The following is a 27772-nucleotide window of genomic DNA, read 5'->3' as shown; positions in this document are numbered from 1 at the left end:
CTGACCACAGCAAGCCCAATGTGGGGCTTGAACTCACCAACCTCGAGATTACCACCTGAGCCAAAGTTGTATGCTCACCTGACTGAACCACCCAGGCGCCCCTTCTGCCAATCACTTCGATTGGAATTGGAGCGTGAGTTGATGGAAAGTAGTTTCCAGCTCATTTTTCAAATTAGGAACATGAGACCAACACGTGTGGGTAAATGCTTAACGACTGGATTTCTGGGGGAGTGGGGGTAAAGCCCGGATTTGTGCTGTTTGCTGATTTCTGTGGTGTAAATACTCCCACTATGGCTGATTTCACGATACCAACAAGATGTTCCTGAACACAGAGCTGGAAAGAAATGCACTGTAACCAACCGTTATGTAATCCGTCCACCAAATACAAAAACCATAACCCCGAGTCATGGTAAAATGTAGTCAATAGTTATGCAGTGATGAGTTTTGAGTATTTATTACATCTTTCAATAAAACCTATTTAATGGTAAGTTTTCATAGTTTAATCTTTAACAATGCCTTTGTTGAACAACTAGCTCTCAAAGTTCCTGGAAAGGTAACCATTGGTTTTAACATAGCGACTGGGGCCCAGAGAAGTCACTGTCTTGCCAAATGGTCAGTGAATGAGTTGGCAGAAGCTGGATTAGTGTCAGTTTTTCTAAAAATCAAATTTCTCTAGGAAGATTCACTTATTTATGTTTCTGTTTGTTCGTTTGTTATTTTTTTTACAACTGTTACAGGCTATGAATTGTCTATTGAGACAAGAACAGAATATCTGAATATAATTAACCAAATTTGGAAGTGTGGAAAACAGGTTGGATGTAGAGCCACAAATAAATCCTAGCTTTAAGTCTTGGCCCTACTACTCACCAGTGGTGTAATCTTAAGGAGGTCACTTATGTACTTCTCTGGCTCCAGTTTTCTAGTCTCCAAGATGAAAGAATTGGTCCACACGAATATCTAATATCTCACATCTGTCTAAAATACCATGACTCATTATTTAGACACATCACTTCAACAAATATTTGCTGATACCAATCGCATGCACATTTGTTATGGATTCTATCCCGGGGGGCATTAAATACTATATAATAATTGTAATTATTATTATAACAGCCCCTCACATTTATGCAGAGCCTTCTAATTTACCAAAGAGAAAGTTTACTTTGAGTCTTGAGGTTCTGTGGTTCTAGGAGATCAAGACATACCTCCATAGAATGCTAGAGAAAGAAAAGTGCATTCCAGAAGAGCAAACAGAACACTTATTCCTGGGAAACGCAAGAGGTCATAACCAGGTAGTACCAAGGAATGAGGAACAAGCATTTTTTTTTTTTTGCCACATCTATCAGCTGTTTCACTTTCTCTTAACAAAAAAGCAAAGCCGAAAACTATTTTTTTCTGATGATCAGATTAATTATTGTAGAAAATTTAGAAGTTTTAAAGAAGTATTAAATAAGGAGAAACTACCCTATATCCAATATAATAGCCTGCTTTTCCTTTTCCCATTCTTGCCATTTTAATTGCTGTGTATAATTCCATCTTTTTGTTGTATAATAACTGACTTATTGTAAATTGTTTATAGTGTTGATAGTTTTTGTTATTCTAAGGAACACGGTGATAAATATCTGTGTTTATATTTAAAAAGTTGTATGCTGAACATATGGCTTCCAGCTGTAATATTTAAGGATTAGTGAGACAATTTTAGCAAATCATATACCTTTGACCTTTAGCTTACTTGATTCTGCCAATATTGCTTTGTATTTACTTAGATTTTATGTTTCTAAACATTAAGAGGAACAGTTTGTCTGAATCCTTCAATATGATATATTTGAACTGGAAATAGCACCAATGTTTTCATATTATTCCAAATAGATATGATAAATTGTATGGTGAATATTCCCTCTCCCCCCCCCCCCCGCCCCCGCCCTCCAGTTCTTTAGGCAATTGCTTCTAGTAGAGGATGTTTTGTTTAGAAAGTACTCAGTAAATGTTCGATACATTAAAAGATTCAGGCTAATTTAGTATAAACAAAAACATTTGAGAAGGATTTAAGAAGAAAACAACACTTCCTTATTCGTGATAATAGCCTTCATTTTCATTAGCAGACATGACAGCCAAGCAGAGTTCAGGAATTCTGGCAGTTAAATGAGAATTATGCGATGAAGTATGTTGTTGCTTTAATTCACCTCCATGAGAAACCATGACTCTAATAGTTATTTGATTAAATGTTAATGAGATCTACTAAATTGACCGAACTCTTACTTTTATGTATTAGATTTCTGTCAATTACAACAAGACGAGTTTTACCTCTTTCCTTTTTTAACATCTCTGAGTCAACATCTGCTTTCAAGGGAGGTGTTGTAACTACCCTGGTTATTTAAATATTAATGACTTCCATTAAAGGGAGCTGGAAGTTTGCAGCAGGAAGATTGAGAAATTAGATGGTGTGATTAGTTCCTTATTTCTGCCGCCAGGAAAAAAACCTCTTACTGGAAGAGCTTTTTCCAGTATTTTTTTAATTCCACAGATCTTCTTTTTTTTTCCCCCCGAACCAGTTGGAGAGTAAGATTGTTGATTTCAAGTATTCCTTGAAAGTAGCTACAGTATTAAAACAAGTTCACATAATTAATTTAGTGCCATAGTGGTCAGTACCTTGGGCTTCTTGGGACTAACTTCAGTTTTTAAATTCATTTTGTTCCTTATGATAGTCCATAATAGGCAAGGCCAGTTTTTAGCTGCATATTGTATTTGGTTGGGCTTGTTTACATGAAGCATGGGGAATTCTATTCAGTTAACCATGAAAGACTTGACAAGAATTATATATTTGATCACATTATAATTATAAATGTTTATCTTAATGGGGAAATGTGTCTGAAAAGCTTTTAAAATTTGCTGCAAACAGTATTTTCATTTTATGCTAACTTGGGTTGCGACAAGCCTGTGGTAATAGATTTTTATACATTTCATGTTTTTAAGATGTTTTAATGGCATGGTATTTTAAGGCACTGAACAGTCCGAAGCAGGCATTATATTTGCATAATTGTATATTTATTTTTACATCCAGAAACCTAAGTGAGTAAAGTATTTATTAGTTTCATGTACTTTATTTAGACTTTAGAGCTAAGAATTCGGATCTTGCTTAAATGGTAGTAGGTGCCGAGTAATGTAATAGCACTGATGGAAGATCCTAATTCTTAGCGTTAAGGATTAAGGTGAAGTAAATGAGGCACTTGACTAGGGTATAAAATGTAAGAGAGTGCCAAAAAACTCGATAATCATGATAAATAGTATTTTTATGCAACATCTGGAAAAAAATAAAAATTAATGCAGGAAAATCCACGATGAACAAAACATCACAATTTTAGAAAAAGATGAGATCTGACCCTGCATCTGCCCCTAACTCACCTTGTGCCGGGTTTTGGCCTTGACTGGGTTTATCATGTTCTTGGCTGCGGCATTCCTTATCCAAGGAATCAACATTTCCTTATCTAACATTAGTGCCATTAAACTTTGATTTCCTGGTTGAGTTATTAGGATATTCAAATCAGCTAAAAATACATGGGGAAGCCTATTGTAAATACAAATTACATATTTATTTACAAATTTAGGGAAATCGCCGACTTTAAGTCACTGCTATTATCAGCTGAGGTGAGTAGTCTAAGCAAGCATCAGATTTGAAGACCTTTGAAAAACTGTTCACAAAGGTTGAGGCCTAGCTCTTGAGTTTATCAGCTAGCAATAAAGGCAGAGACCTGAAGATAGTTGTAGGACCTTCCCTTTCTTCTTTCTTTTTTGTTCTTGAATGCAAAGTTTGTGATTCGTAAGAGACAGAAGAGGTAAGCAGAAATCCACTTGGTTTATTTTAAATTTCTCTGCCCAAGTGCCCATGGACAACTGAAGTCTCACTTTTGCTCAAGCTGTCCCCCCCATAAGTGATGCTTTCTCCATTTCTCCTGCCCATCTGGGTTTCACCCACCCTTCCTTCACACCTAATCTTGTTAAGGCCTTCCTAGGTTCTCTTGGCCAGAGATATGTTCTCAGTCCTGTGCCTTCCCGTGGTAGGTAAGCATCTCTACCACACATTTGGTGATAAGTTACAGAGTCCTTGTTGTCTTGAAGTTTTATCTGATCCTGCGTTGAGTTTACTTTTCAGACCACAGTTTTAGAAATATAAATTGTTTCTCTAGTTAGATTGTGAATCCTTGAATAGCCCCGGGCCTTTACACAGAATATTTATTCATTTATTTTACAATATACATTTTTTTTAATGAAATAAATGAATGTCTTGTATGTAAAAGGGCTGGGTAAATATTTACTCTTTGGATTCATTTGTTTTCATCCTAGGCCTAGAGAGACCGGTTGGTGCCATGTGGAAGACGATTGTTTTGGTGGTCGTGTTCATGTTCAGCCCTGGTGGCGGGATCTTTCACTCCTTATACAAAAATGTTCGGGTTTCCGTACCACATAAGGGAAATGTAGGAGAGCCATTATTTCTTACTCCCTATATTGAAGCTGGGAAACTTGAAGAAGGTAAGTTTAATAAAATCAGAAAACCACTGGGGTATTTTCAACAGTTTGGGGTTTTGTTTCATTTTGTTTTTTAGCAGTTATTTTACAGGATTCAAAATACATTCTGGTATTTTTTAACCCAGCTGTTTTATTTCAAATATTAACGATTCGATGTCATTGTATTATCAGAGTTTTGAGCTAAAATGAGAGTTTGGCAGGGACAGATTATCTGGTGGTCGAGTACCTACATTTCTATTTATAAAACTAGCGTAGTGCCTGTCCCCAGCTGGGCAATAATAAATACTAACCTTAGAACTTACTACACATACTGGTTCCGAGGATTCTACGTAAACTCACGTCAGCATCTTAACAACCCAGGCAGGTGTACCCATTTCACATCTAAGAACACTAAAGCAGAACGAGATTAAGTTACTTGCCAGAGTTGGGGGCACCTGGGTGGCTTCTTCAGTTAAGCATCTGACTCTTAATTGAGGCTCAGGCCATGACCTCACTGTTTGTGAGTTCAAGCCCCACATCAGGCTCTGCACTGACAACACAGAGCCTGCTTGGTATTCTCTCTCTCTGCCTCTGTCTAGCCCTCTCTTGTTTGCTTGCTCTCTCTGTCTCTCTCTCTCTCTCTCAAAATAGATAAATAGGGGCGCCTGGGTAACTCAGTCAGTTAGGCGTCTGACTTTAGCTCAGGTCATGATCTCACAGTTCGTGAGTTCGAGCCCTGCGCTGGGCTCTGTGCTGACAGTTCAGAGCCTGGACCCTGCTTTGGCTTCTGTGTCTCCCTCTCTCTCTCCACTCCTCCCCCACTCACTCTGTCTCTGTCTCTCTCTCTCTCTCTCTCTCAAAAATAAATAAAAACATTTAAAAAAATTAAAAATAGATAAATAAACTTAAAAAAGTTTTTTTAAAGTTACTTGGAGAGTCACAGCTGGTAGGTGCAGGATTCACACCCAGACAGCCTCCCTCCGGAGTCTATGACCACAGGCATACTGTTGGGCCCCTCTGCACGGCAAGTTACTCAAACATTCTAGACCTCGGTGTCCTCATTAACAACATGGAGTCACAACCACTTAAGTCACAGGGATGTTATAAGAATCAGATGAGAAAACGCACATGAAAGCTCTATAACCTATACGTTGCTCTCTAAATATTAGTGTTTGTAAATCACTTTTTATTTGGAAATTGTGGGGTTTCCAATAATTATTATTAATAGGAAAAAGGTGTTATTGGGCAGCATCGGAGACTAGAATTTATGACCTGCCTCTGTTCTTAATGCTTCCTTCTGTTTAGGTAAATCACTGGGTAGATAACACTATTTAATCTTTCTGGACATCAGTGGGTTCCTGAACTATAAAATAGTATATAGGCAGCTGTTTTCAGGTGTTGTTTGTAAAAGGAATCAGAGAAATGGGGTAGTGGCTGGAGGGAGCTGTGGGACCAGGAAGGGTCTTTAAACCATAAGAGACTCTTAAAAACTGAGAATAAACTGAGGGTTGATGGGGGGTGGGAGGGAGGGGAAAGTGGGTGATGGGCATGGAAGAGGGCACCTATTGGGATGAGCACTGGGTGTTGTATGGAAACCAATTAAACAACAAATTTCATATTTAAAAAAAAGAGAGAGAGGGAGAGAGAGCAGGAGACAATGTATTTGCTGATAGAAATGATTGGGAAGAGGGGACAGTTGATTGGGATGGGGGACTATTCCAGGAGCACTCTCTTTAGATGAAAGATGGGGAAGCTGGCCCGTAGATGGAGACGTTGGTGTTTGCTTTGGAGGACTGACTGCTCTCGAATCACAGGTGGAACAACCGAGTTCGTGGCTGTGAGGCTGCTAGGTTGGTAGACAGCAGGGGGATGTGGAAGTGATGCTGGAAATTTGAGGGAAATAATCATTTTCAAGATCAAAAATAAATCTATGTACTCCACAAAGAAGGTTAAAAATAAAGCAACGCTTCTTCATTCAAAATACTCTCATAGCTAACAGGGTATTATTGTTTTGGGTTTTGTTTGGTTTAAAACCAAAAAGTTCTTGTATCCTCGGGGTGCACTGGAGTCCTGGTCATGTGTCTTTTTTCTGACGTACACGTCGACTCCATGTTTTACCATCTCTTTCCTGAGAAGAGGTGGAAAACTTGGATAAAATCGTCAGTGTATATTAGTGTACATTTTCTTAGAATTTATTAATTTATTTTGAGAGAGAGAGAGAGAGAGAGAGAGCCAGGAAGGGACAGAGAAAGAGAGGGAGAGAGAGAATCCCGAGCAGGCTACGCATCATCAGTGCAGAGCCTGATGTGGGGCTCGAAGTCACGAATCGTGAGATTGCGACCTGAACCGAAACCAAGAGTCAGACGCTTAGCTGACCGAGCCACCCAGGTGCCCCTGTGTACATATGATGGTGTAGCCAGCGACAAGGTAGTCAGAGAATGCAGTCATTCCTTTTTTAAAAAAGACTCATTTTGTTCTTGATGTAGAAAAGTCATGAGAAGATGGTATTCCGATGGTATAGGCTCATATCATTAGACATATACGAAGAGGCAAAATATCATCCAACTCTACAAAAACGGATCGCATGCATTCATTTGGGCTTCTTTAGTAAGTGGGTACTGATGGCTGAGATTATGTTCATTAACAACAAATCAAACCAAATCACTTAGTTAGAGCTGAAATGGCATTGAATACTCATAACCAACCCTACCAATCCACACAGAAGGAATTTGAGACTCCCAAAACGTTATATGACTTGCCCAAGGGTATGCAGGTAATAGGACCAGAGATGTATTTAAGACCCAGATTTTCTGACTTCTGCTCTGGGATCTGCCTGCTTTGATTTGTTTCCCTTTGTTTTAGAATCTGGTGCTCTTCTGGAGTGACCAGATGCACACACATGAAACCAATTCAGGAATAAGGCAGTGAATACTAAAATACTAAAGTGTCACATTTGAGGTAGGCATGTTGGAAATTTTGAGAAGGAAGCTATCCTATCGGTTGGTAGAGTCCAGAAAATAGCAATAGTGTAATAAGAAAAATAACAAATCCTAATATTTAATAACTATATTCCCAATACATAGCACAGTTTCTATATGTAATAGGCATATATAATAAATACTTGCAGAATTTAAATTTTAAGCCTGAATATATGCCAGACATGGGTTTTACACACACAGTAGCTTATTTAACTCTCAGAGCAATGGTGATGAAGAATGCATAATTATTGTTCCCATTTTATAGATGAGGAAACTGAGGCCCAGAGGAATTAAGTATCTTGCTCAGAGCCATTTAATGATAGTAAGTGGCAGAGGTGGCATTAAAACCTATTTTTGCTGGCTCCAGAACCCAAGGTATGAACCACTGTGCTATGTGACTAGATCCAAACTAGGAAAGGATCTGTGTATACTGAGTGAGGAAAACAGTTTCAACAAAGGCATTTAGCGCAAGCGACTTGTGGTGGTGTGTCTGTTTCATACATCTTGGAGGAACCAAGTGAAAACACAGAGAAATCCATCTGAGAGACTGTCCACATCCCTACCACTCCTGTATTCCTTGTTTACAAACATTTCACTCTTGTGGTCATCAGCAGTAGCAAGGAAGGTTTCTGAGGGAGGTAGTTTTCATCTTCTGCCCTTCTGTGCCAAGTCTGATAGATCACCATCTGATGGATGACAACTTCTAAAATAGTAAAACTGATGTAATGTCACTTTCTAAAGTTCTGTTACGCAGTCAAAATCTTTGAATGGAATTTTGAGTGGCTGATCCAAATTCTGGTACATCTGGGTATTCACATACAGCCCTGATAACATAATTAAGGATAATTTTATTCATCCGCTTTACTGAAAGTTCAGGAAGCTCTGGACAGATGGTCAGCTCATTCCCCTAAATCCCTTTTGTTTATTGAGTCTGTCAAAACCTTAGGCGCATGAGTCTTAGTATCGCAATGGAACATTCTTGAGATAAACAGTAATTCACAAAAAGACAAGGGCGTTTTTATTTTTTAATCTCCCAATTAGCTGGCTTAGTTTTGTGTAATTGTAATTGCACGTTTACTTTCTCTGCAGCTAGAATAAACCCTTGAAACAAAATGAATAAAGGAGGCAAATTTTTAAATATTTACAAACACTGCCTTTTCACGAACTTTAAAGACTATTTTGTTATTAGGTGTCACTTTATTATCATTTACGGTCTGGCCGTGTCTTGTGCAGTACTGTTGATGACTGAAGACTTTGTAAATGTGAAATGCACCCTGATTAGCTGCTTCAAGCCCTTCTTTGGTCACAATCCAATCTTTTTCAAAGTGTTAATATCATAAACATTGGTAACTGCAGTGAATAATAAGGAGGAAGTGAAATCACTTCAAAGAAAACCTTTTCCTTTTTTTTTAAACTGTTTTGAACATTTGAATTGTGAGTCATGGTTGCAGGAAGTAAGAAACCCCTACATCTTGGGAGTTTATTTTCCACATTCCATTGGTAGACTCTGGAAGGATGAACCGAACATTTGAAAATACAAAATATCATTTTAGTTGAAAGAGCTTTTAATTATTTTACCGTGACTTCGTTAAAGGAAATTTAAGAATTGAAATAGGGTGAAACACTTTTTAGTGAGCCAGAAAAAGTCCTTCTAAATTCTTAAGACCTTAATAAGGCCTGCCTTCTTTAGGAGGGTTTTGTAGAAATATGCTAATCCTAATGCATTGCCAGTGCGTAAATCAGCTGTACCTGTGGGTACGAAGACAAGACAATTTCCCTGCTTTCCAGTAGCCCCTGATCTTCAAGGCAAGGCAGGAAATGTACCTGGGGAGGTACAAGGTAGCAGAGAAACAACTTTGGAAGCTTCAGAAAAGGAGGGCTGGGGGAACATCGGAGTCATTGTCAGAGCAGGCCAGCAGACCTTGTGCTGTGCTGGCCTCAGAGAGATAGATTGATTCAATCATCTCTCTCCCATATTTCATTCCCTCCAGCTCCTTTCTATTACATATTTTCTTTTCTCATTCTTCTTCAACGTTTCTCATTTTTCTCTGTCTTCTTTCTCGAATCCCTGCTGCTCACATACCTCGCTGTGAGTCACATCTCATTTATTCCTAACCCTTCTACCTTCAGGTCTCCATCCACCTTTTGGGGGGTTCTCTGATTCTGAGAAGATTGATAGTTTGGGGGAAAATATGTCAGAAGTGTTTTCGGTACCACATTCCAGTTACAAAAGAAGTCTGGGGATATGATATATAGCATAGTGACTACAGTTAGTAATATCATATTGCATATTTGAAAGTTGCTAAGAGAATAGATCTTGAAAGTTCTCATCACCAGAAGAAAAAATTGTAACTACGTACGGTGATGGGTGTTTCCTAGATGTTGTGGTGACCATTTTGCAGTATATGCAAACATCGAATTGTTAGGTTGTACATCTGAAACTCATATAATGTTCCTTGTCCAATATATCTCAATTTTTTAAACAGAAAAAAAAAGTTTTGAAAGGCTGCCCAGCCCTGGAGGGTCAGCCTTCTTTGGGCTAATTGAGAGCGGAAGCAAAGTGGGGTGGGGTGGAGGCAAGGCTGCTGGAGGGAAGGGTGTAGGCTGGCAATCACCACTTGCCCTAAACATCCCCCTTTTCCTTTGCTTGAGATGCTCCTCTCCCTTTCTTTTTTTTTTTTTTTTTTTTTTTCTGGCAGCAAGGGATAGGTCTTTTTGAGAAGAGCATGGGAAGAGCTAGAGAAGCTGGATTGAGTTAAGCAATCTTCCCTGGGGGAACCAGACGCCGCCAGAAAAAGGCAGAGTTTTCTAGACAGCACGTGGGGTGGCCCATAAGCCAGTGATGATCTTTGCTTCCTTTGCCCGAGCCCTTATTTTAGATGCAACTCCGTGTGCTGAGTTTGATCCCCACAGAAAGCCCAGGGTGGGGGAATCGGTATCCACATCTTGCTCAAGAGGAAAGAGAGGCTCAGAGAGATAAGGCAACTTGCCAGGGGCCTGGTCAGAATCACAAACCTGGGTCTACCCATGTTCTTCCTATGGTACTAGCCTAGCAGGACCCTTCAGAAACTGCTCTTGAGACCCTGCCTTTATCCCACCATCTCCTCTGCTCCCAGATGCCACTTGTTCCTAATCAGCAGGTGCATTTCACAGGTAACAATAGCTGTGCTCCCTACGAGCCAGCTTCTTTTCTAAAGGTTGTACATGCATGGACCCTTATTCTCATTGACACGTGAAGTCATCCACCTTCCGTAGATGAGAAACTGAAGCACAGACAGGTCAAGTGACTGCCCAGGGACCACAGAGACGGTCAGTAGCAGCGTAAGGATCAGCAAAGTACGAAGGAAAGGGAACAGTGCTGTCTAGATGAGAGTTTCCCTGCCAGGAGGCAGGTTCATTTTAAAAGAGGAACTTGCAGCCCCGATGCCATGGTGTGCTGGTAAGTGTCACGAGCAGCTCTGTGGGGACGGGGTCCTGATTTGCACACTGATCTGCGCATGTAGACGTTCTTACCATGGCTTGTTGCCTGCTAGTGGTGATGTTGCTAATGCTAAGGTGGGAAGAGATGCTAAGAGCTTGAGAGCCTATGGGCTCCAGCACCCTGCTGAAGGCATCTTTAGTGGGTGGTGTGTGTGAAGGACTAAGCTTCCTGACCTGCTCCTCTCTCTAACCAGTCTCCTACTTAATATGTGTCAGACATAAATAGCTTTTCTTTAATCATTAGTTTTTACTGGGGACACTTGCTTTGTCAGCATTAAGGAATCTTTCTTCACCTAAACTCCCCTTCAGTTCCCCCTACCCCCTGCCATCCATGTCCCATTTCTCCTCCATTGTTTTCCTAATCACTGCTTGCTCTCCCTTCCCCTCCGTGTCACCTTTAGACTTTGGGACTAACTCTCTGGTTGAGAAGCAGTGTAGCAGGGTCAGGGAAGGAGCAAACTCTGCAGTCTGACTGCTAGGTTTGAATCCCAGCTCTCCTTTACTAGCTGTGTGACCTTGGGCAAGTTACTCACCCTCTCTGAGCTTCAGCTCATCTGTAAAGTGGGGATAATAATTACACCTACTGCATAATGGAAAGCCCTCGGTACTGTAGCCTTTAAAGTGTTAGCCCCTCTTAGTATTATTTACTCCTGGGTGTCCTCACGCTATCTGAGCAGTCCCTCTTTCCCCCTCCCTGTCCCTGTCCCTTTGGTGCCATAAAAAAGCCAGACCTCTGCCCTCTACAACTATCCTGTTGTCTTATTTGGTTTCCTGTGAGTAGCTATGAGGCCATGAGGTCACCCCTCGTCTCACTGCCTGCCTCTCCCTACCCTCCCAGCCATCCCCACTCCCCACATGCGTCAGCGTATTTCCCTTAATGGAAGTGGCAGGCCCCTTGCTTTCATGATAAGGAGAGTGTGGAGAATATAGGCTTTCCGGAGGCTGAGAGCTGCTTAGCTATGTTGTTTTCCTTGTACCCACCTCACCTTTTGGGACTTGGTGACTTCTGCCCTGGCCTTTGTATTTATTTCTATTTTATTATTATTATTTTTTAATGTTTATTACTGAGAGAGACAGTGACAGAGCATGAGCAGGGGAGGGGCAGAGAGAGAGAGAAAGAGAGAGAGGTAGACACAGAATCCGAAGCAGGCTCCAGGCTCTGAGCTGGGCTCGGACCCCTGAACTGTGAGATCATGACCTGAGTCAAAGTCGGGTGCTTAATCGACTGAGCCACCCAGGTGCCCCCACTTTGGTTTCCTTTTTAGAGTGGAGCTGAGGATAAGTGATTTTCTTTCTGTTTTCTTAGAAAGAAATCTTATTACAGCTCATAAATATATTTGGGGACCAAAGAAAAAAAGGTTAAAAATGCCCCTTGGCTACATTGTAAATGTGGAATATGTGGAACTGGCCAGGGCAAGCTGGAATTTGCTATAGTCCGTACCTTTATGTCAGTCTCCTGGTAGCTTTTCTGTTGGCTCCATCCCAGACCTGGCCCATGAGAGGGAGAAGACCAGAGATGAGGCAGAGATAGCTAACTCGATATTATTTCTCTAATCCTCGGCTACATTCTTTTTTTCCACTAGCAAAAAAACAGAGTTTGGTTCCTCCTTTCCCTGGATCGAATGTGAAGAGTTACGCTGGCTACATCACTGTGAATAAGACCTACAACAGCAACATTTTCTTCTGGTTCTTTCCAGCTCAGGTAGGCCTGCGAGAGCGCTCTATCAGAACACTAACCCTCAGGAGCTGAGAATGCTCCCCAGTGCAGAAATGTTAGCCTAGGAAACCATACTTAAAAAAAAAACAAAACAGGGGCGCCTGGGTGGCTCAGTCGGTTAAGCGGCCAACTTTGGCTCAGGTCATGATCTTGCGGTCCGTGAGTTCGAGCCCCGCATCAGGCTCTGTGCTTACAGCTCAGAGCCTGGAGCCTGTTTCAGATTCTGTGTCTCCCTCTCTCTGATCCTCCCCCGTTCATGCTCTGTCTCTCTCTGTCTCAAAAATAAATAAATGTTAAAAAACAAAACAAAAAAAAAAAACACAAAAAAAACCAACTTTTTTTTTTTTTTGCATCTTTTAGATTTTTTTTTCTAAAAATAAGCACCAGTGACTCCGTGTGGTGTTCCTGTTTATGTGCAGGAAACAAATGTTTGCAGGCAAGGTCCAGCTCTTAAATTCCTTGCAGCCTTATTCAGAATATTAATATTACCACCTTCTTCCTGCCACCGTCTTCTTAAATCATTCTGTCGTTGTTTTGTTCCAAAAATACCTTGGGCAAGGCTGGGCGGTGCGGAGCCGAAGAATGATAAAGGATGGGGAGATTCCCGAAATACACAGGTGTGATACATGTCGAAAGGTAGTTGATTGTGGACTTCTGTGGCTGCTCTGTCCTCTGTCCCCGTGGGCTTTGCAGTGCCAGCTCTTACGTTTGCGCTCCCTCCTTCATGCATCCGGTATCCATTAACTGAGTGCTACTCCATGGGAACATGGAAGAGAGAACTAAACTTATGATGGGGCTTTGGGGGAGCAGTGGGAAAGCAGTGCTAATCTAGGATGGCTTCCAGAAGGCGAATCACTTACCTTCTGAGGTCCATACACACAGCTGGATACATTCTTGTACTTTACCAGTCTCGACTTAGCGCACCCAGGTGCACGCACACACATACATGGATGTCACACAGCTCTTCAGCATGAACAAACCACTTTTGCCTTACGGGTACTGTTGGGCAGAATTGGTAGAGGTGCTGAGCTGCATAAATAAATTGTATCCCACCCCAGGATAATTTTCTAATTTCATTTTCCAAATTGGATTTGGTTTAGAAGCCAGAGAAAACAAAGAAAAAGCTATCCCTGCGGAGGGTTGTATTTATTTTTGCATGTGATTTGCATATCGTCGTGTTGCATCTAGAAAATTGTTTAATCTCGGATAGTTTTCAAATCAAATTGCCTTTGTTGGTACTGTTGGGTTGGCTTTTCTTGACTTCTCATTTCTGCCTTCCCAACCACGGCTTCTGACATAGTTGGCCGCATAGCCAACTATGTGAATGGGAGGAAACATATTAGAATTGGTGAAGAATTCCAGATGCTTTTCGGTTGGGCTCATAGTAGTGTTCAGACTGTCGCCTACTCCAGGAAGACTTTCCCGAACCCTGGAGAATTTCTTAGTTCTTCCTTGATGTTATTGTTGAGTGCGCAGATGGGGTGCTTACTGCACAAAATTGAAGGAGAGACTTGCCCTCAGGGTTATATAGGTGCCATTTTGGCACCCAAGTGTCCCCCAAACTCCTGCTGCCACCTCCCGTTGGTAGAATCCAACTGGAAACCAGAGGTGAGGTGGGGGAGTCCAGTTCTAGAGGTCTGTCTACCAGGGCACAGAACAGAGTAGAGAATGCAATAGAGAAGCAATGAGGAAAACATCCAAATACTCAATACAACTGTCTTAAAGAGAATTGGTGTACATTAAGCCTACCAATAAGACCTAATTCTAACAGGTGGACATTTTTCTCGTGTTCTTGGAAATCTCTTCAACTTTATGCCTTCCGGAAACCATACGATAACATGTGCAGTTTTGATATCACACCTTTCAATATCCTTGAATGGAGGCATTTATCATGAACCCCTTTGTATTAGTTCTCTATTGCTCTTGTACAAATTACCACAAACTTAGTGGTTTAAACAACACAGATTTATTAGCTCACAGGTCTGTAGGTCAGAAGTCTGACATAGGTCTCACTGGCTAAAATCAAGGTGTCAGCGGGGCTGTGATCCTTCTGGAGGCTCTCGGGGGGGATCTCTTTCCCCGCCTTTTGCATTTTCTGGAGGCTGCTCACAGTCCTTGCCTCATGGCTCCTTCTTCCATCTTTACAGGCTGCGTCAGTGGGCTGAATCCTTCTCACGTTGCATCACTCTGGCCTACTCCATGGTCACATGACCATCTCTGACTCTTGTCTTCTGCTGCCCTCTTTTACATTTAAGGACCCTTGTGATTGCATTGGGCCCACGGGATAACCCAGGATGATTTCCCCATTTTAAAGTCAGTTGACTGGCAACCTAATCCCATCAGCTACCTTAATTCCCTGTTACCATGTGGCTTAACCTATTTACAGGATCTAGGGATATGGATGTGGATACCTTTGAGAGCCATTGTCCTTTTACCAGAAAGAAACACCTTGCACAGCTAAAATGGTGTGGACGGAGGTGTAGTGTTGCCCCACGTACCCACTTGGGGGAGGGCTGGAATGGGGGCCTGAAGAGGCGAGTGTAGCCTATGGGGTCACCTTTCCTAATCCCGCTCAGTGTTCCTCTGAGGCCTGCCGGGGGGCTCCCCCTCCCCCTCTGCGCTCTCTGCCTCCTTTAGCTCCGAGAAACCCCATTTCCTACTTTCTCTTCTGCTTGGGTGGCTGTTTCTGATAGCAGTAAGTTCCCCACTGACATCTGCATGTTGAGTCTCCAATAGTAATAATCCAGATTTGTGAAAACAGGAATTAATGGGGTGGGGGGGGGGGAGAAGTGGTCCACTGAAAACAAAACAAAGACTCAGTCATTTCTTTCTGAGGTGGCCTCTGAGCAGGTGTACAGAATTATCTAGAATAGAGGTGGTGCTCCAGGACTGGAAAGCCGGTCAGGGAAATGGGCCTAGACTCTGCATCCTCTCCTGGTTGCCAGACCGAGATCTGAACCCCCGCTGCATTAAACAGTGACGGGGCTGTTAGGGGCCCCCCTTAATTCATTGAAGACCTAGCGATGCATCCGCTGGCCAGATTATGCTCTTTTGGGCCCAGGACTGTAGCCCTCAACACATTCTTAGATGAGCCCAAAAGACATAAACTCGAGGCCGCCACACAGGAAAAAGATGTTAGAGCACAGCGTGTTCTATTGGAAGTGATAGGCTCAGCTTCAGGGGGGAAACGGACAGGGATGAAAGGCTGACAGTTGTCACCATGTGGCAGCCAGGATAGATTTTTCTGAGACCTCCTTACCCAGGGAGGCCACATGCAGGGCTGGCATCTGAGGCCCCCAAGCAACCATTCTTGCCAAGCCAGTCAGGCTGTAAATTATGGAACAGGCCATATCTCCTTCTTGGGTGTAGAAGATAAAGCATGTGAGAAGGAGAAGCGGTGGTCACCGAGATGGGGGAGAGTTCCTCTCATTTGGCAGAAATATCCGTTCATTGCCTGTCATGGGGAGGCAGCCGATACTAATCAGGAGAGAAATGACCCTTTACAAAAATTGAAGGTGGAGAAAATAAGAGACTCAGGAAGGATGCTGCACTTGTAATATCCTCTGAGTATTTTTTTTGGGGGGGGGGATGCTGTTTCTCAAATTAGTTTTGTTTTCCTGTTTTTTCTGTGAGACTCCCCTGTTATTGTATACAAATCAGTGCATAATGGATTCCAGAGCTGGAAATTTTTTGGTGTGTAGCCGGGAGGCAATCTGCAAGAGAAATAATAGGCATTTTCCGTGGGATAAAAAGTATAATGAAGCCAATAAAAATGTAACAATTGTAATGGCTTTTGTTAATTGAACATTAACTAGGTACAAAACACCGTGCATATTCTTATTTAATCCTTACGAGCACCACATGGGGAAGGAATTGTTATCCTTGTTTAATAGATGAAGAGAATTACAGGGTAAATAATTAGCCCCAAGTTGACCAACTAGAGATTGGCAGAACTTGAATTTAAAACTAGGTCTCTGGTAGAGAAATCTTTGCTCTTGATCGCTGTGTGTTGGTCCTGAGAATCAACTAGCCATGGAAGGTGCTAGACTCCGGTCATTAGCATTATAGCTCTTGAGTTAGTCAAGCTTGCGTAAAATCTTGGCTCCACTACTTACGCCAGATGTGAGGATCACAGTACCTACTTGATGATGATTTTGAGACAAATGAGAGAATGTGGGAAAACCTTAGATTGGTGCCTGATACATAGGAAGTAGTGTTGCTATTCTTTTTTTTTTTTTTTTTTTTTTTTTTAAATTTTTTTTTCAACGTTTTTATCTTTGGGACAGAGAGAGACAGAGCATGAACGGGGAGGGGCAGAGAGAGAGGGAAACACAGAATCGGAAACAGGCTCCAGGCTCTGAGCCATCAGCACAGAGCCCGACGCGGGGCTCGAACTCACGGACCGCGAGATCGTGACCTGGCTGAAGTCGGACGCCCAACCGACTGCGCCACCCAGGCGCCCCAGTGTTGCTATTCTTATTATTTCATAATTATCATCAGTATCATTAGTTTTCCTATTATTAACACAAATACTGTACAGAACTAAGCCAGTCACAATGCGGGATGTTAAAGAAGACAGGAAATGGGCCATTCCAAATTGGAAGTCCCTGAATGCCAACGAAGAATGCAAATTAATTGTTGTGTGTGTGTGTGGGGGGGGGGTTAATACGTTACAAAGCGAAACTGGGGTTTTCCACATTTAAGAAGATAAAAAGGCAGAAGATAATTACTGTTAAAATTAGAAGTCTTCCCACTGGAGAAAGATACGCGGTATTTGACTTTGTGTTACAGATATAGGAATATAGGTAATTTGTTGAATTATTTGCATCAAATGTGATGGAGCCCAAACCTGAGGCATTTAGACTTAGGCCTAAGCCCCTTTACTAAGGACCCCATCTTGCTCCTCTGGCCACGGGGAGTTGCTGGGATTCCTAGAATCTGAGTATCTGGTGACTGAGAAAGTTCAGTATCATATTGAGGAGTCGGCAAGGTTGGAATAGAGTGAGGTAGCCAGCCTCCCAAGAGCGATCTTTAGTTTCTTGATGTTCATGCTCCTGTGTAGTCACCTGCCATATTGAATTAAGGCTGGCCTTCGTGACCAATACACTATAGCAGAAGTGATGGTGTGTGACTTACAAGGCTCCTATTAAGGGCAGTGCTGCTTCCGCCTTGGTCTCTTGGATCACTCACCCTGAGGGAAGCCAGATGCCATTGGGAGGACACTAAGACAACCATATGGATAAACCTGTTTGGAGAAGAAGTGCATGTTCCACCCACCAGTCAGCACCAACATTATTAGATGATCTTCATCCAGCCCAAGTCAGATGACTGTAGCCCTGGCTGATATCTTGGCTGTCACTTCATGAGAGATCTTGAGCCAGAACTGTCCAGTCAGACGTCCCCAAATTCCTGGTCCACAGAAAGCACGAGAGATAATAAATGATTATTGTTATCTTAGGCCACTAGGTTTTGGATGCATGTTATACAGCATTAGATGACTAATATAGCCTTGCATCCTATACTCTTCGGGCTGTGACTACGATATCTTATGACAACTAGAATTCGTTCCAGTTCTGTCCTTTTACTTGCTCCACAGTAATAGAGCTATCAACATTTTCCCTGGACAGTGAACATGATATTAGGCTTTGTCAGTAGAGGGTGCTGGAGAGACATTGCAGGAGGAAGTTGGCTTCTCTTCCTGTTCCCTTGTCCTGCATTTCACTTTCTCCTGGCCCTGCTGTCCAGTCCGTCAGCAGGGCGTGTGTGGGAACATCCAGTAGCCCTCTGCTCTAGCTGGACGCCCAGACCGCAAAGACCCTCAACAACCTTATAATCCTGGCTCCGTCCCAGTGACCACCTGGCTGCAGCTCCTTCAACACGGACACCATAACATCCTAGGCCATGCCAGTGAGCAGGTTCCCTAAGCCAACTCTCAGCAGCCTTGGCCACCTGTACCTGAGGCTGGTTTCCCATTCCCTTCCCAACGGGGACCCCGTGCACTCCAGGTTGTGTGCCACTTTCACACAAGTGGACTCCCAACATTTTGACTTGCTCTGTACCTGCTCCCACCAGCCACAGACCGCTTTTCCCTGGAGGCCTTTCCTCCTTGCCCCTGGATTCCTGGCCAGTTTTGAGCCAGGCAACCCAGTGAACTTCTCAGCCACCCAGTGGGTATAACCATAACTTCTCCAAGGAATTCTAGACCATAGTCTTGGGATTTACACCTTAGGGTGTAAGCCTTGGGAAGAGCCCCATCCCTACCATATGAGTTTGTCCATCCATGGGCACTTTCCCTCAGCCCAGAGTACTCTTTGGAGTTCTCCTCACATATTTATGGTTATCCCCCATTATAATGAATATCTCTTTAAAATTTCCCTGTTCCTTGGTGGACCCAGGAAGCCTGTCCAGCATGCTGGTATTTGGCCAACACTGAGGATGTGCCTCTTGGGGGAGCGGACCCCCCTGGCATTACATCCCCACTTCTGCCCACCGGTCGGTGGGTGTGATACCCATGGTGGATGGGGACCAGAGCAAACACTGGAACCTGTAACAGAATTAAAGGTCAATATTTCCATATGAAAAGTAATAACTTTAAAATGGGAAAATTTAAAAATTAAAATTGCTACATGGTTTCTGTCTTCTGATTGGACCCTAACTAATATATCCACCCCATTCTAAATCCTTCTCTCCTGCCCCGAGACACCAAGGGCAGAAAGTATGGTCAACTGGAAAGGCATCAGGAGCCGGGACAGCCAGTCTTTCTGTCTCAGCCTTATTCTGACCAAGGCCACAGGATCACTTATCTGTGCCTCATTCCTCTCTCTTGGCAGATCAACATGCTTTGTTTCTCCAGGTATCTGGCAGAAGATGGCTGCCCTACAGTTTCTGCCTTTACCTGTTCTCGAACTATGCAGTCACCAAAGATCCACTAGCACTTCTGCTAGGGGCAGGTGTGATTGGCCCGCTCTGGGTCAGGTGTTCTTTCTCGGTCCAATCAGCTAAAGCTGAGGTGCCGTTTCGTGTGATGTAAGCATGACTAATGGGCCCTTTCTTTTGGTAAATGGAGAGTCAGTTCTTAGAGAAGGGGTTGTGGATAGAACAGATCTCTGGAAACTATGTCTACCACAAATGGCCGCAAATCCATTAGTCATACGACCAAGATTTGGAGGTCGTAGATATTGGTCCTCAGACTTGCACTGTTTATCGTCTTTGCTATTATTGTAATAACGGCACTGGAGATCTGGAGGAAGAGAAGGTAGGTGAGACAAAACAAGGAGAAAACAGCTAAAAGTGATAAATTACAGATCATTCCGTCCATAGACATATTCAAAATGCAGAAACCGTTGTGTGCCTGATTTAACGTGGAGAAGAAGGCGACTAACTTGTTCAACCATTTCTTTGTTTGCAACAAGAATGGGAAAGACACGCCTCTCTCCAGCACCACCCCGCCTACCGCCATTCATTCTAAATTCCAACTTTGTGGCATGAGGCACCAACAGAGAAGCCATAACTGCCTCATGAAGGAATGAGAGCCAAGTACAAAGGTTAAGAAGGAGAAAGGAAAAGAAGATTCTAGTGGTGTGTAAGTTGGCTCAAATTAATGAGATGACTCAAAGCTCCATGAGAGTCAGTGGGAGCTTGGTAGTTATGTCAAGAGGCCTCAAAACAGAAAACAAACAAACAAGCAAACAGAAAAACCAAAACACGTTTGAGGAAGTTAGTTTTCCCGATGATGGGGCAATGGCAACAATCGTAGTAAAGGAAGATTTAGCGAGAGGTCAACAGCAACCACTGTAAGTAAAAATTCTTCCCCAAAGCACAAAATGTCTTAAGCAAGTTGTTTATACGTATTGGGAGTGGGTGTGTAGAATTAAAATGTTACTAGTTAGCTAGTTAGCGATTCTAGTCACAAAACCAATTGCGTTAAATAAAACTCGCTGCCTTGATTAAACCATTAATGCAGCAGCTGAAGTATCAGCGGAACTGGGATCTGTGTGGCAAAATGGGAGTCCATTCAAACATACTTGGGGGAATTTCAAGACATTTACTTGGGGTACTAATGACTTCAATTAAGATAGAACACATTACTTAAACCAAGCAAATGATCAGCCTCTGCATATAGAAGTGCGAAGGGAGCTTTAATTAATTTACTAATTGCACGTCTCATCTTAAGCGGTACCACTGATTTGGGCCTGTTAGTGGTTTGGTTGCTGTTCTCTCTTACAAAGTGTGGTGCCCTTTGTGGGGTGGGTGGGAGGAAGAGGGTAGCTAGAGAATGTACCCAGCCCTGGGCATTGGCGGACAATGTTGCCCTAATACTTGCTTAGATACCTAAGATTTCCTGGTGGCAGATTTCCTGGTCTTCTGTATAAAATGCAATCAAGTGACTTCCGAGTACCAAGATTGGCAAGACTTTAGTGCCACTCCCACCCCCAGATATATGAACTTCCTGCTTCAGTGATATGTGTGAGACCTGAGTAGAAGGTTATCTTTACGGTGGAATACAAAAGAGGGCTTCAGAGGACAGAAAAGAAGGTGGGTATGGTTTGACGGGGAGCGGGGTGACAAGGAAGGCTCAGAGCACAAGGGGATGCCTTCTACAGAGGGCATGTCCACGTGGGGAGCAAAGGGCAGGCGGGCTTGGTTTCGTTAGTGTCTACCTGTGTTCCTCTGTGCTCGCTTAGAAGCAAGGAGAAAGGGAGAAACTGGGTGTTTCCAAGTATCCTTTTATGTACAGAATGTCAAACCGAATGAATGAGTGTCACTTATTGGAATGATGATCTATTAAGACGTCGGGGAGATTTGTTCACCATCGTTATGAATAAGTATTGGGATGCGCTAATGTGAGACATGGTGAAACTTCTGTGTGTAGAGGTTCTAAAACACTAAATAAATAACCTGCTTCCTTCTGGGCTTTTCATTTGGGAACAAACCCTGAGAAAGGAGTGTCCAAGTTCATGAATTGGCCACCAGGGGTCACCAGAAGAATTTAAAGAGCTTCTGAAGCAAAGCCCTGGTTTCTTGCTCACCAACAAAAGGTGCAGGTTTGTGGGACCTGTGTGCCCACACTCTTCTCCAGTGGAGAGGCTTCTCGCTCAAACATTTACTATTCCTGTGTCCCTTCTCATATTTATAATTTCTTCGTCCCTTCTTCGTGATCATCAGTTCTTGCTACACTACTTGGACCTACACAACATTAATAGAGATCTTATTTTCTTTATAATTAAACATATAAATGCTTATTAGTAGAGGATTACTTACTTTTAAGGTCTTAGCTCGAATGTTAGCCCCTCACCAGACGTCTTCTTTAAGTAGTCAATCTAATGGCTTTCTATTACTCTCTCATATCACCCGTTTATTTAATTACTTATTTATTTCCTGTCTTCTTACCTCCCCAGAAAAATAAGCAGAGCTAACATTTAAATAGATGTTTGGCTATTAATAGCCAGACACTGTTCTAAGTGCTGTGCATATATTCTTTGAATCTATATCGCAACCATATAAGATAGGCATTATTATTATTATTTTTAAGCAGAAGACACTAAGACACAGAGAAGGTAAGTAACTTGCCCAAGAGCACACAGCTATAAAATAAAATAGTTGGAATTCAGACCTTGCTAGTCTTGTGCCAAAATACATGCTCTTAAACATTAAGTATCCTACTGTCCAAACCTTAGAACAATGCCTGTCAGTGTTGTATGTTAAATGGGTTAATACATTGTGGTAAATCCAGAATGCTGTATGGTTTAGCCAAAAGATGATATGCACTATTATGAAAAGATTTTCACATGTTAAGTGAATACAGTAAATATAGAATATTTTATATAGCCTGATTCTATTTTTGGAAAAAAGTATTTACACACATAGCATATATAATATCTACAAAATATATTTATATGTGTGTGTATGGGGGGTGCATAGAGAAAAACCTGGAAAACTAACCATCTCCACGATCATCTCTGGGGACTACAACTGGTGGGATAAGGGAGATTTTTTTAATACCCTCTTGAATACAAATTAATTAAGAGTAAGTGCTTTCTTTGTAACATAAAAAATTTTAAGGAAAATTCCTAGAACTTTTCACAAAAATAAATGTACTATTTCTCGTGTTCCATATGCTCTTGAATTATCGCTTCAAAATAATAAGTACTTTAAAAGCCCTGAACTTTGTTAAGTCTTAAGTGAATTAAAGCACTTGCTTCTTATAAGTTTTTCAATGTGGGTTTTTGTTCAGGATGTCTTTGTTTACTTTTATTCTTTCCTAAGTCGGGGGTGCAGAGGGGGAGAGGGCTGCATTCTCACAACTGAGAGCTGAATATGTCACCCTAGGAATGATCACATTACAGCTTTATGCCATTATTCTTGATGTAATTATTGTTGCAGGCCATGTCATTAGGATGTCATATCAGATTACAAAAGTCTGTGTGCTGTGACATAACTAACTCTTGGGGCTTTAGCTCTGACTACGTAAACCTTGATTTTCCAGCATCTGACTTTTGCATTTCATTACAGATGAGGCTAGTATTAGCTCATAGGTTGGTTGGAGTGTGGTAGAAAGATGTGTGCATGGAGTTTTCTTTTTTCTTTATTTTTATTTTTATTTAATTTATTTTTTTTATTTACATCCAAGTTAGTTAGCATATAGTGCAACAGTGACTTCAGGAGTAGATTCCTTAATGCCTCTGACCCATGTAGCCCATACCGCCCCCCCGCAACCCCTCCAGTAACCCTCTGTCTGTGCTCCATATTTAAGAGTCTCTTATGTTTTTATCCTCCTCCCTGTTTTTTATTATTTTGCTTCCCTTTCCTTATGTTCATCTGTTTTGTCTCTTAAAGTCCTCATATGAGTGAAGTCATATGATATTTGTCTTTCTCTGCCTAATTTCACTTGGTGTAATACCCCCTAGTTCCACCCGCGTAGTTGCAAATGGCAAGATCTCATTCTTTTTGATTGCCGAGTAATATGGAGTTTTCTTTAAAAACGGGCTCCTCAAGGGGTATTGAGCTCATTTACCTCCTTCAGGAAAGTACAATCGAGGAGCAAGGTCGGCTGAGGTTGGAGGTGTGTATGCTGATCTCTTATTATTGAAGCATTCCAAGAATGCAGTGTCCTGTGCTTCAAAGTTGCATAATAAAGATGTTTGGCACCGATGTGTTTGACTTGACTTTGTAGTGTGGCCTCTCAGGGTCAGGCTATTTTTCTGAGAGCCCAGAGGTCCCATCATTGTGCCAAGTCACAGGAAGGGACATGAAAAGGGAGGGGAGGGGAGGGGAGGGGAGGGCAAAGACCAGAGGGCCAGGGCACCCGAGAGGACAAACTTCCTTTACCCTTGCAGCTTCTCAGCCCTGCCTCCACATCAGAACCATCCGAGAGCTTTGAAAAAGTCTGATGGCTGCCTCACCCCAGACCAATTGATTTGGTATCACTGGCATTTGGGCCTAGGCACTAACGTTTCAAGAAGGTATTTTAATGGGTGGCCAAGGTTGAGAACCACTGGCTCACATGTAGCATACCGTGGCTTCTGGAAGCTCTTGTGCGCATTCGGAAAGAAGTGGGGGCTGGGCGTCCACTGGGATGGGTGGGCGCACAGTACCTCCCATTCCCAGGGAGGCTGGACCTGCATCCACTGAGATCCATTGCTTCTCCATTTCTAATACGCTCCCTTGCTGAGTGAGTACAAGTGGAAAGTGGTCCCGGTAAGTGGTGTTGAACAGCACGTTAGAGCGTGGGCCGGGAGCTAAAAATCACTTATTCAGACCAAGCGCACACAGTCAGGGCCAGGCAGGTTAGGGTACAGATGGTTCTGTTTATCTGGCCCAGCAGAGTTTGCAATAGCATTTCATGATCCATTTTCTCACGCCTGTGAGGTGGGCATTATTGCCATTTGATGGACTGGGAAGCCGAGGGCTGGAAGATTCTGAGGGTCAGGATCACACAGCTGTTTTGTGGCCAAGTAGAACCAGAATCTGCCGGGCTTCCAATTCCAGTTGGTATGCCAACGCCCCACTTCCCCACAGCAGCCTTAGAAAGCCGTCTTTGATTTTAATATTTCCTAGCTCAACTGATAAGAGAAATCCCTAATTCTTTTCAATTCTTTATGGACATTTGCAAGGGGACTAACTAGTGAAAAACTGACCAGGGAAGGTATTGGCCAAAGGTGCAAGGGAAAACACCAAACAAGCCGCTTTTCCGGTCCTCTCATTTATAGAGAGTTTATCTTAAAACCATCTGTAACTCCTAGTGTTTCTTTCTCACATCAGTCGCTAACGTGTGCAGAACACGTATTATATCCCACTCAACTGAGCTTTTCGAAGATTAATTTTAGCCCTCACATCAACCACATGACATAGGTATTACTGATCCCCATTTTACAGATGGGGAAACTGAGGTTCAGAGAGCTTGGGCATCTTGCTTAAGGTCACACAGCTAGTAGATAGGTAAGCCCCGATCTGAATCCAGTTAGGGGTAAGAGCTCACGGACTTCCATTATACTGGGCTGATTTTTAGCCCTGTATACAGCCCTACAGTCCTGCTGACCCAAGTTCCCAATCTGACTCTGGGCTCCTACCTTTTCTACTTGTTTCTTTAACCACAGTGATTGTTTGTACTTATTATACCTTTATCACACGTTAGGCATTGTTCCAGAAGCTTTACAAATTTTACCTCATTTAATTCCTTGATGCGGGAGAAGGGACCTCAGGGTAGACCCTCCTAGAGAGGCTCTTGTCCAGCTTACGGCTGTGCTTACCACCACCTCCCCTTCTGCAAGGCTGACTTTGTCAGACTCCTGGTGACCCGAGAGGAGAAATCCCTGTCTCACATCTGTCTTTATGGTTAGAACCCTGTGGTCAGCTCTGCTTCTAGGTTCTTGGCTGTGGTGCCCAGATCTCCTCCCCTTGCATTAGTCTTGCCTCTGCCCACAGCCTTCTCACATCATCCAGGTAGATGGAACCAGTCCGTTCAAATGTGCAAATGAAACACTGACTGCTCTCTACGTGACTGGGCTAAGTAAGAGGTTGTAGATTTCGTTCTGAGCTAAAGCAATGAGATCTTGCTTGCTAAGCCTGGCTGACTGAACATCAAATGAGCCATGACTTCCAGCCAACACTCACTGTCACATCCAACTGTGAGCCTCCCTGAAGCCACTCTGAGCTCCTTTCAGATTGCTCTGGAGGATTCACGTAGGACCTGGTGACCTCTCGTTCACCACTCTCACATCTAGCTCTTTTCTGTGTTGACGATTTTCCTCCGCCATTTCCCTCTGTCTGTGGCATTGTTCCCTGGCTCCTCTCATGGCTGGATCCATCTAGAATTCAGATCTCCTTCAACTCAAGATCTCACTCAGTCTTTCCTTGATCACCTGTGTTTAAAGGAAACACCATTCTTTTCGGCCTTCACCCACTCTCTTAACATCGCCTTTATTGCCTCTTCACACTCTTTAATCATTGGGTTTATTCTTTATAGTCTCTGTGTCACATGAAAATAGAAGCAAAAGAGAATAAGTCTTTTTCTTTTTCTTTACTGCCAGAAACTGATTTTTCATCATCTCCACTCTGCCAATGACCTTTTCTTATTTACCTCTTCCCTGTCTCCTAAATCAATTTGTACCTTGTTTGGGGTTTTGTTACTAACTGATTCTGGGCCTATGCACTTCTTCTCAGTTCCCTCGTGTTTTTTTTTTTTTAATGTTTATTTATTTTTGAGAAAGAGAGACAGACAGAATGCAAGCAGGGGAGGGGCAGACAGAGAGGGAGACACAGAATCTGAAGCAGGTTCCAGGCTCTGAGCTGTTAGCACAGAGCCCGACGTGGGGCTTGAACTCACGAAGTGTGAGACCATGACCTGAGCCGAAGTCGGATGCTTAACCAACTGAGCCACCCAGGCACCCCACAGTTCCCTCATGTTGAATAAAGATGCTGTTGTCCTTGTGGGCACCCTCTCAATGAATGAAATCAGAAAGGCAGTTTGGGCTCCAGTGAAGCAGGTGAACTGTCACCGAGGAGGACAGGTTCTTTGTTGTGCCTCTTTGGGAACGTGTTGGCCAAACGCAAGTTTAAACAGATTTAAAAAATATAGCCACGCCCTAGGCAATGTCTGGGTCTCTAGGGGCCTACAGAGGCAAAGCTTCTATCTTCAGTGGGTTTTCTGGCTATTGGCAGGAAAAGACTGAACTGAGCAAGATAGATACCAGCACGATGAGGCAAATACTAATTTAAAACAAGAGGTAACCAGCACTGTGCTTGTAATGGAGAGCAGACACCGGGGTCTGGGCAGGCTTTATGAGAATTAGGCAAGGCAGTGAAAAACACAGGGTTTGGATATGTTTGCTTGGGTGTATTCTTTTGCTTAGTGCTCCGTGTGGTCATCAGCTTCTTTGTCCCCCTTACGTACAGCCCATGGCTGCTCCAGTAGTTCTCTGGCTGCAGGGTGGGCCAGGAGGTTCATCCATGTTTGGACTTTTTGTGGAGCACGGACCTTATATTGTCACAAGTAACATGACTGGTAAGTATTACTTGGACTCTGTTTTCCCATGGAGAGGTTTTCACCTGAAACTTACATCTGCTGCATAAAAAAAAAAAAAAATTAAAGTATACATAGAACCACTAGGAATAGCTTGATAGTTTCAGGTTATAAAAACACAGCTTTCTGACAATGTCTGTCCAAGAAGGAGGAGCCACCAGGCTGAGTGTCCTGGCTGGGCTGCTTTCTCCCTTGAAATCTGAGTGAAAGGTTCTAAGCTACTTTCTTGCAATCTGCTGCTGACTTAAGCAATCTGGGCTTATGAAAGCAGTTGGTATTTATTACTATTTGGGCAAGCTCTTTTGCATGAGCCTAATGGGTGGAATTGTATCCCTAATTATTCACATCAACAGAACACCGTATGGTTCAGTAGCATAAATGGTCAGATACCCTGGAAGCAAGATGCTGTGGGTGGAGACAGGGGTGAAGGAAGGGGCGGAGGAACCACATCTGGTTGTAACCCTGGGTCACCTCCATCTCATTTTGGGGGTTGGGGAAGATTGTTTACTTTCCCTGGGACAGAATTTGGAGGGCGAACGACTTTGTCACTCAGGTATAAAAGAGTTGTTCTCT

The 27772-nt window shown here is 42.8% G+C and overlaps 1 protein-coding gene across 1 annotated transcript in view; it reads left to right on the top strand.

Moving 5' to 3' along the window:
- The first annotated feature begins 4361 nt into the window (after window positions 1-4361).
- CPVL (carboxypeptidase vitellogenic like) overlaps window positions 4362-27772 on the top strand; it is a 114247-nt gene continuing 90836 nt past the window's right edge. Inside the window, exons 1-4 of the mRNA XM_047096870.1 lie at window positions 4362-4527; window positions 12545-12663; window positions 21717-21722; window positions 27073-27181. Coding sequence (XP_046952826.1) covers window positions 4365-4527; window positions 12545-12663; window positions 21717-21722; window positions 27073-27181 — 397 coding nt within the window. The 5' untranslated portion in view covers window positions 4362-4364. The remainder of the gene's footprint in view (window positions 4528-12544; window positions 12664-21716; window positions 21723-27072; window positions 27182-27772) is intronic.

Source organism: Lynx rufus, unplaced genomic scaffold (assembly GCF_022079265.1).
Source record: "Lynx rufus isolate CCGP_SWC_20201006 ecotype Redwood Valley unplaced genomic scaffold, mLynRuf1.p SCAF_4, whole genome shotgun sequence".
NCBI lineage: Eukaryota > Metazoa > Chordata > Mammalia > Carnivora > Felidae > Lynx > Lynx rufus.
Note: the sequence above shows the minus strand (reverse complement) of the source record. Positions and strands in the feature narration are given on the sequence as shown.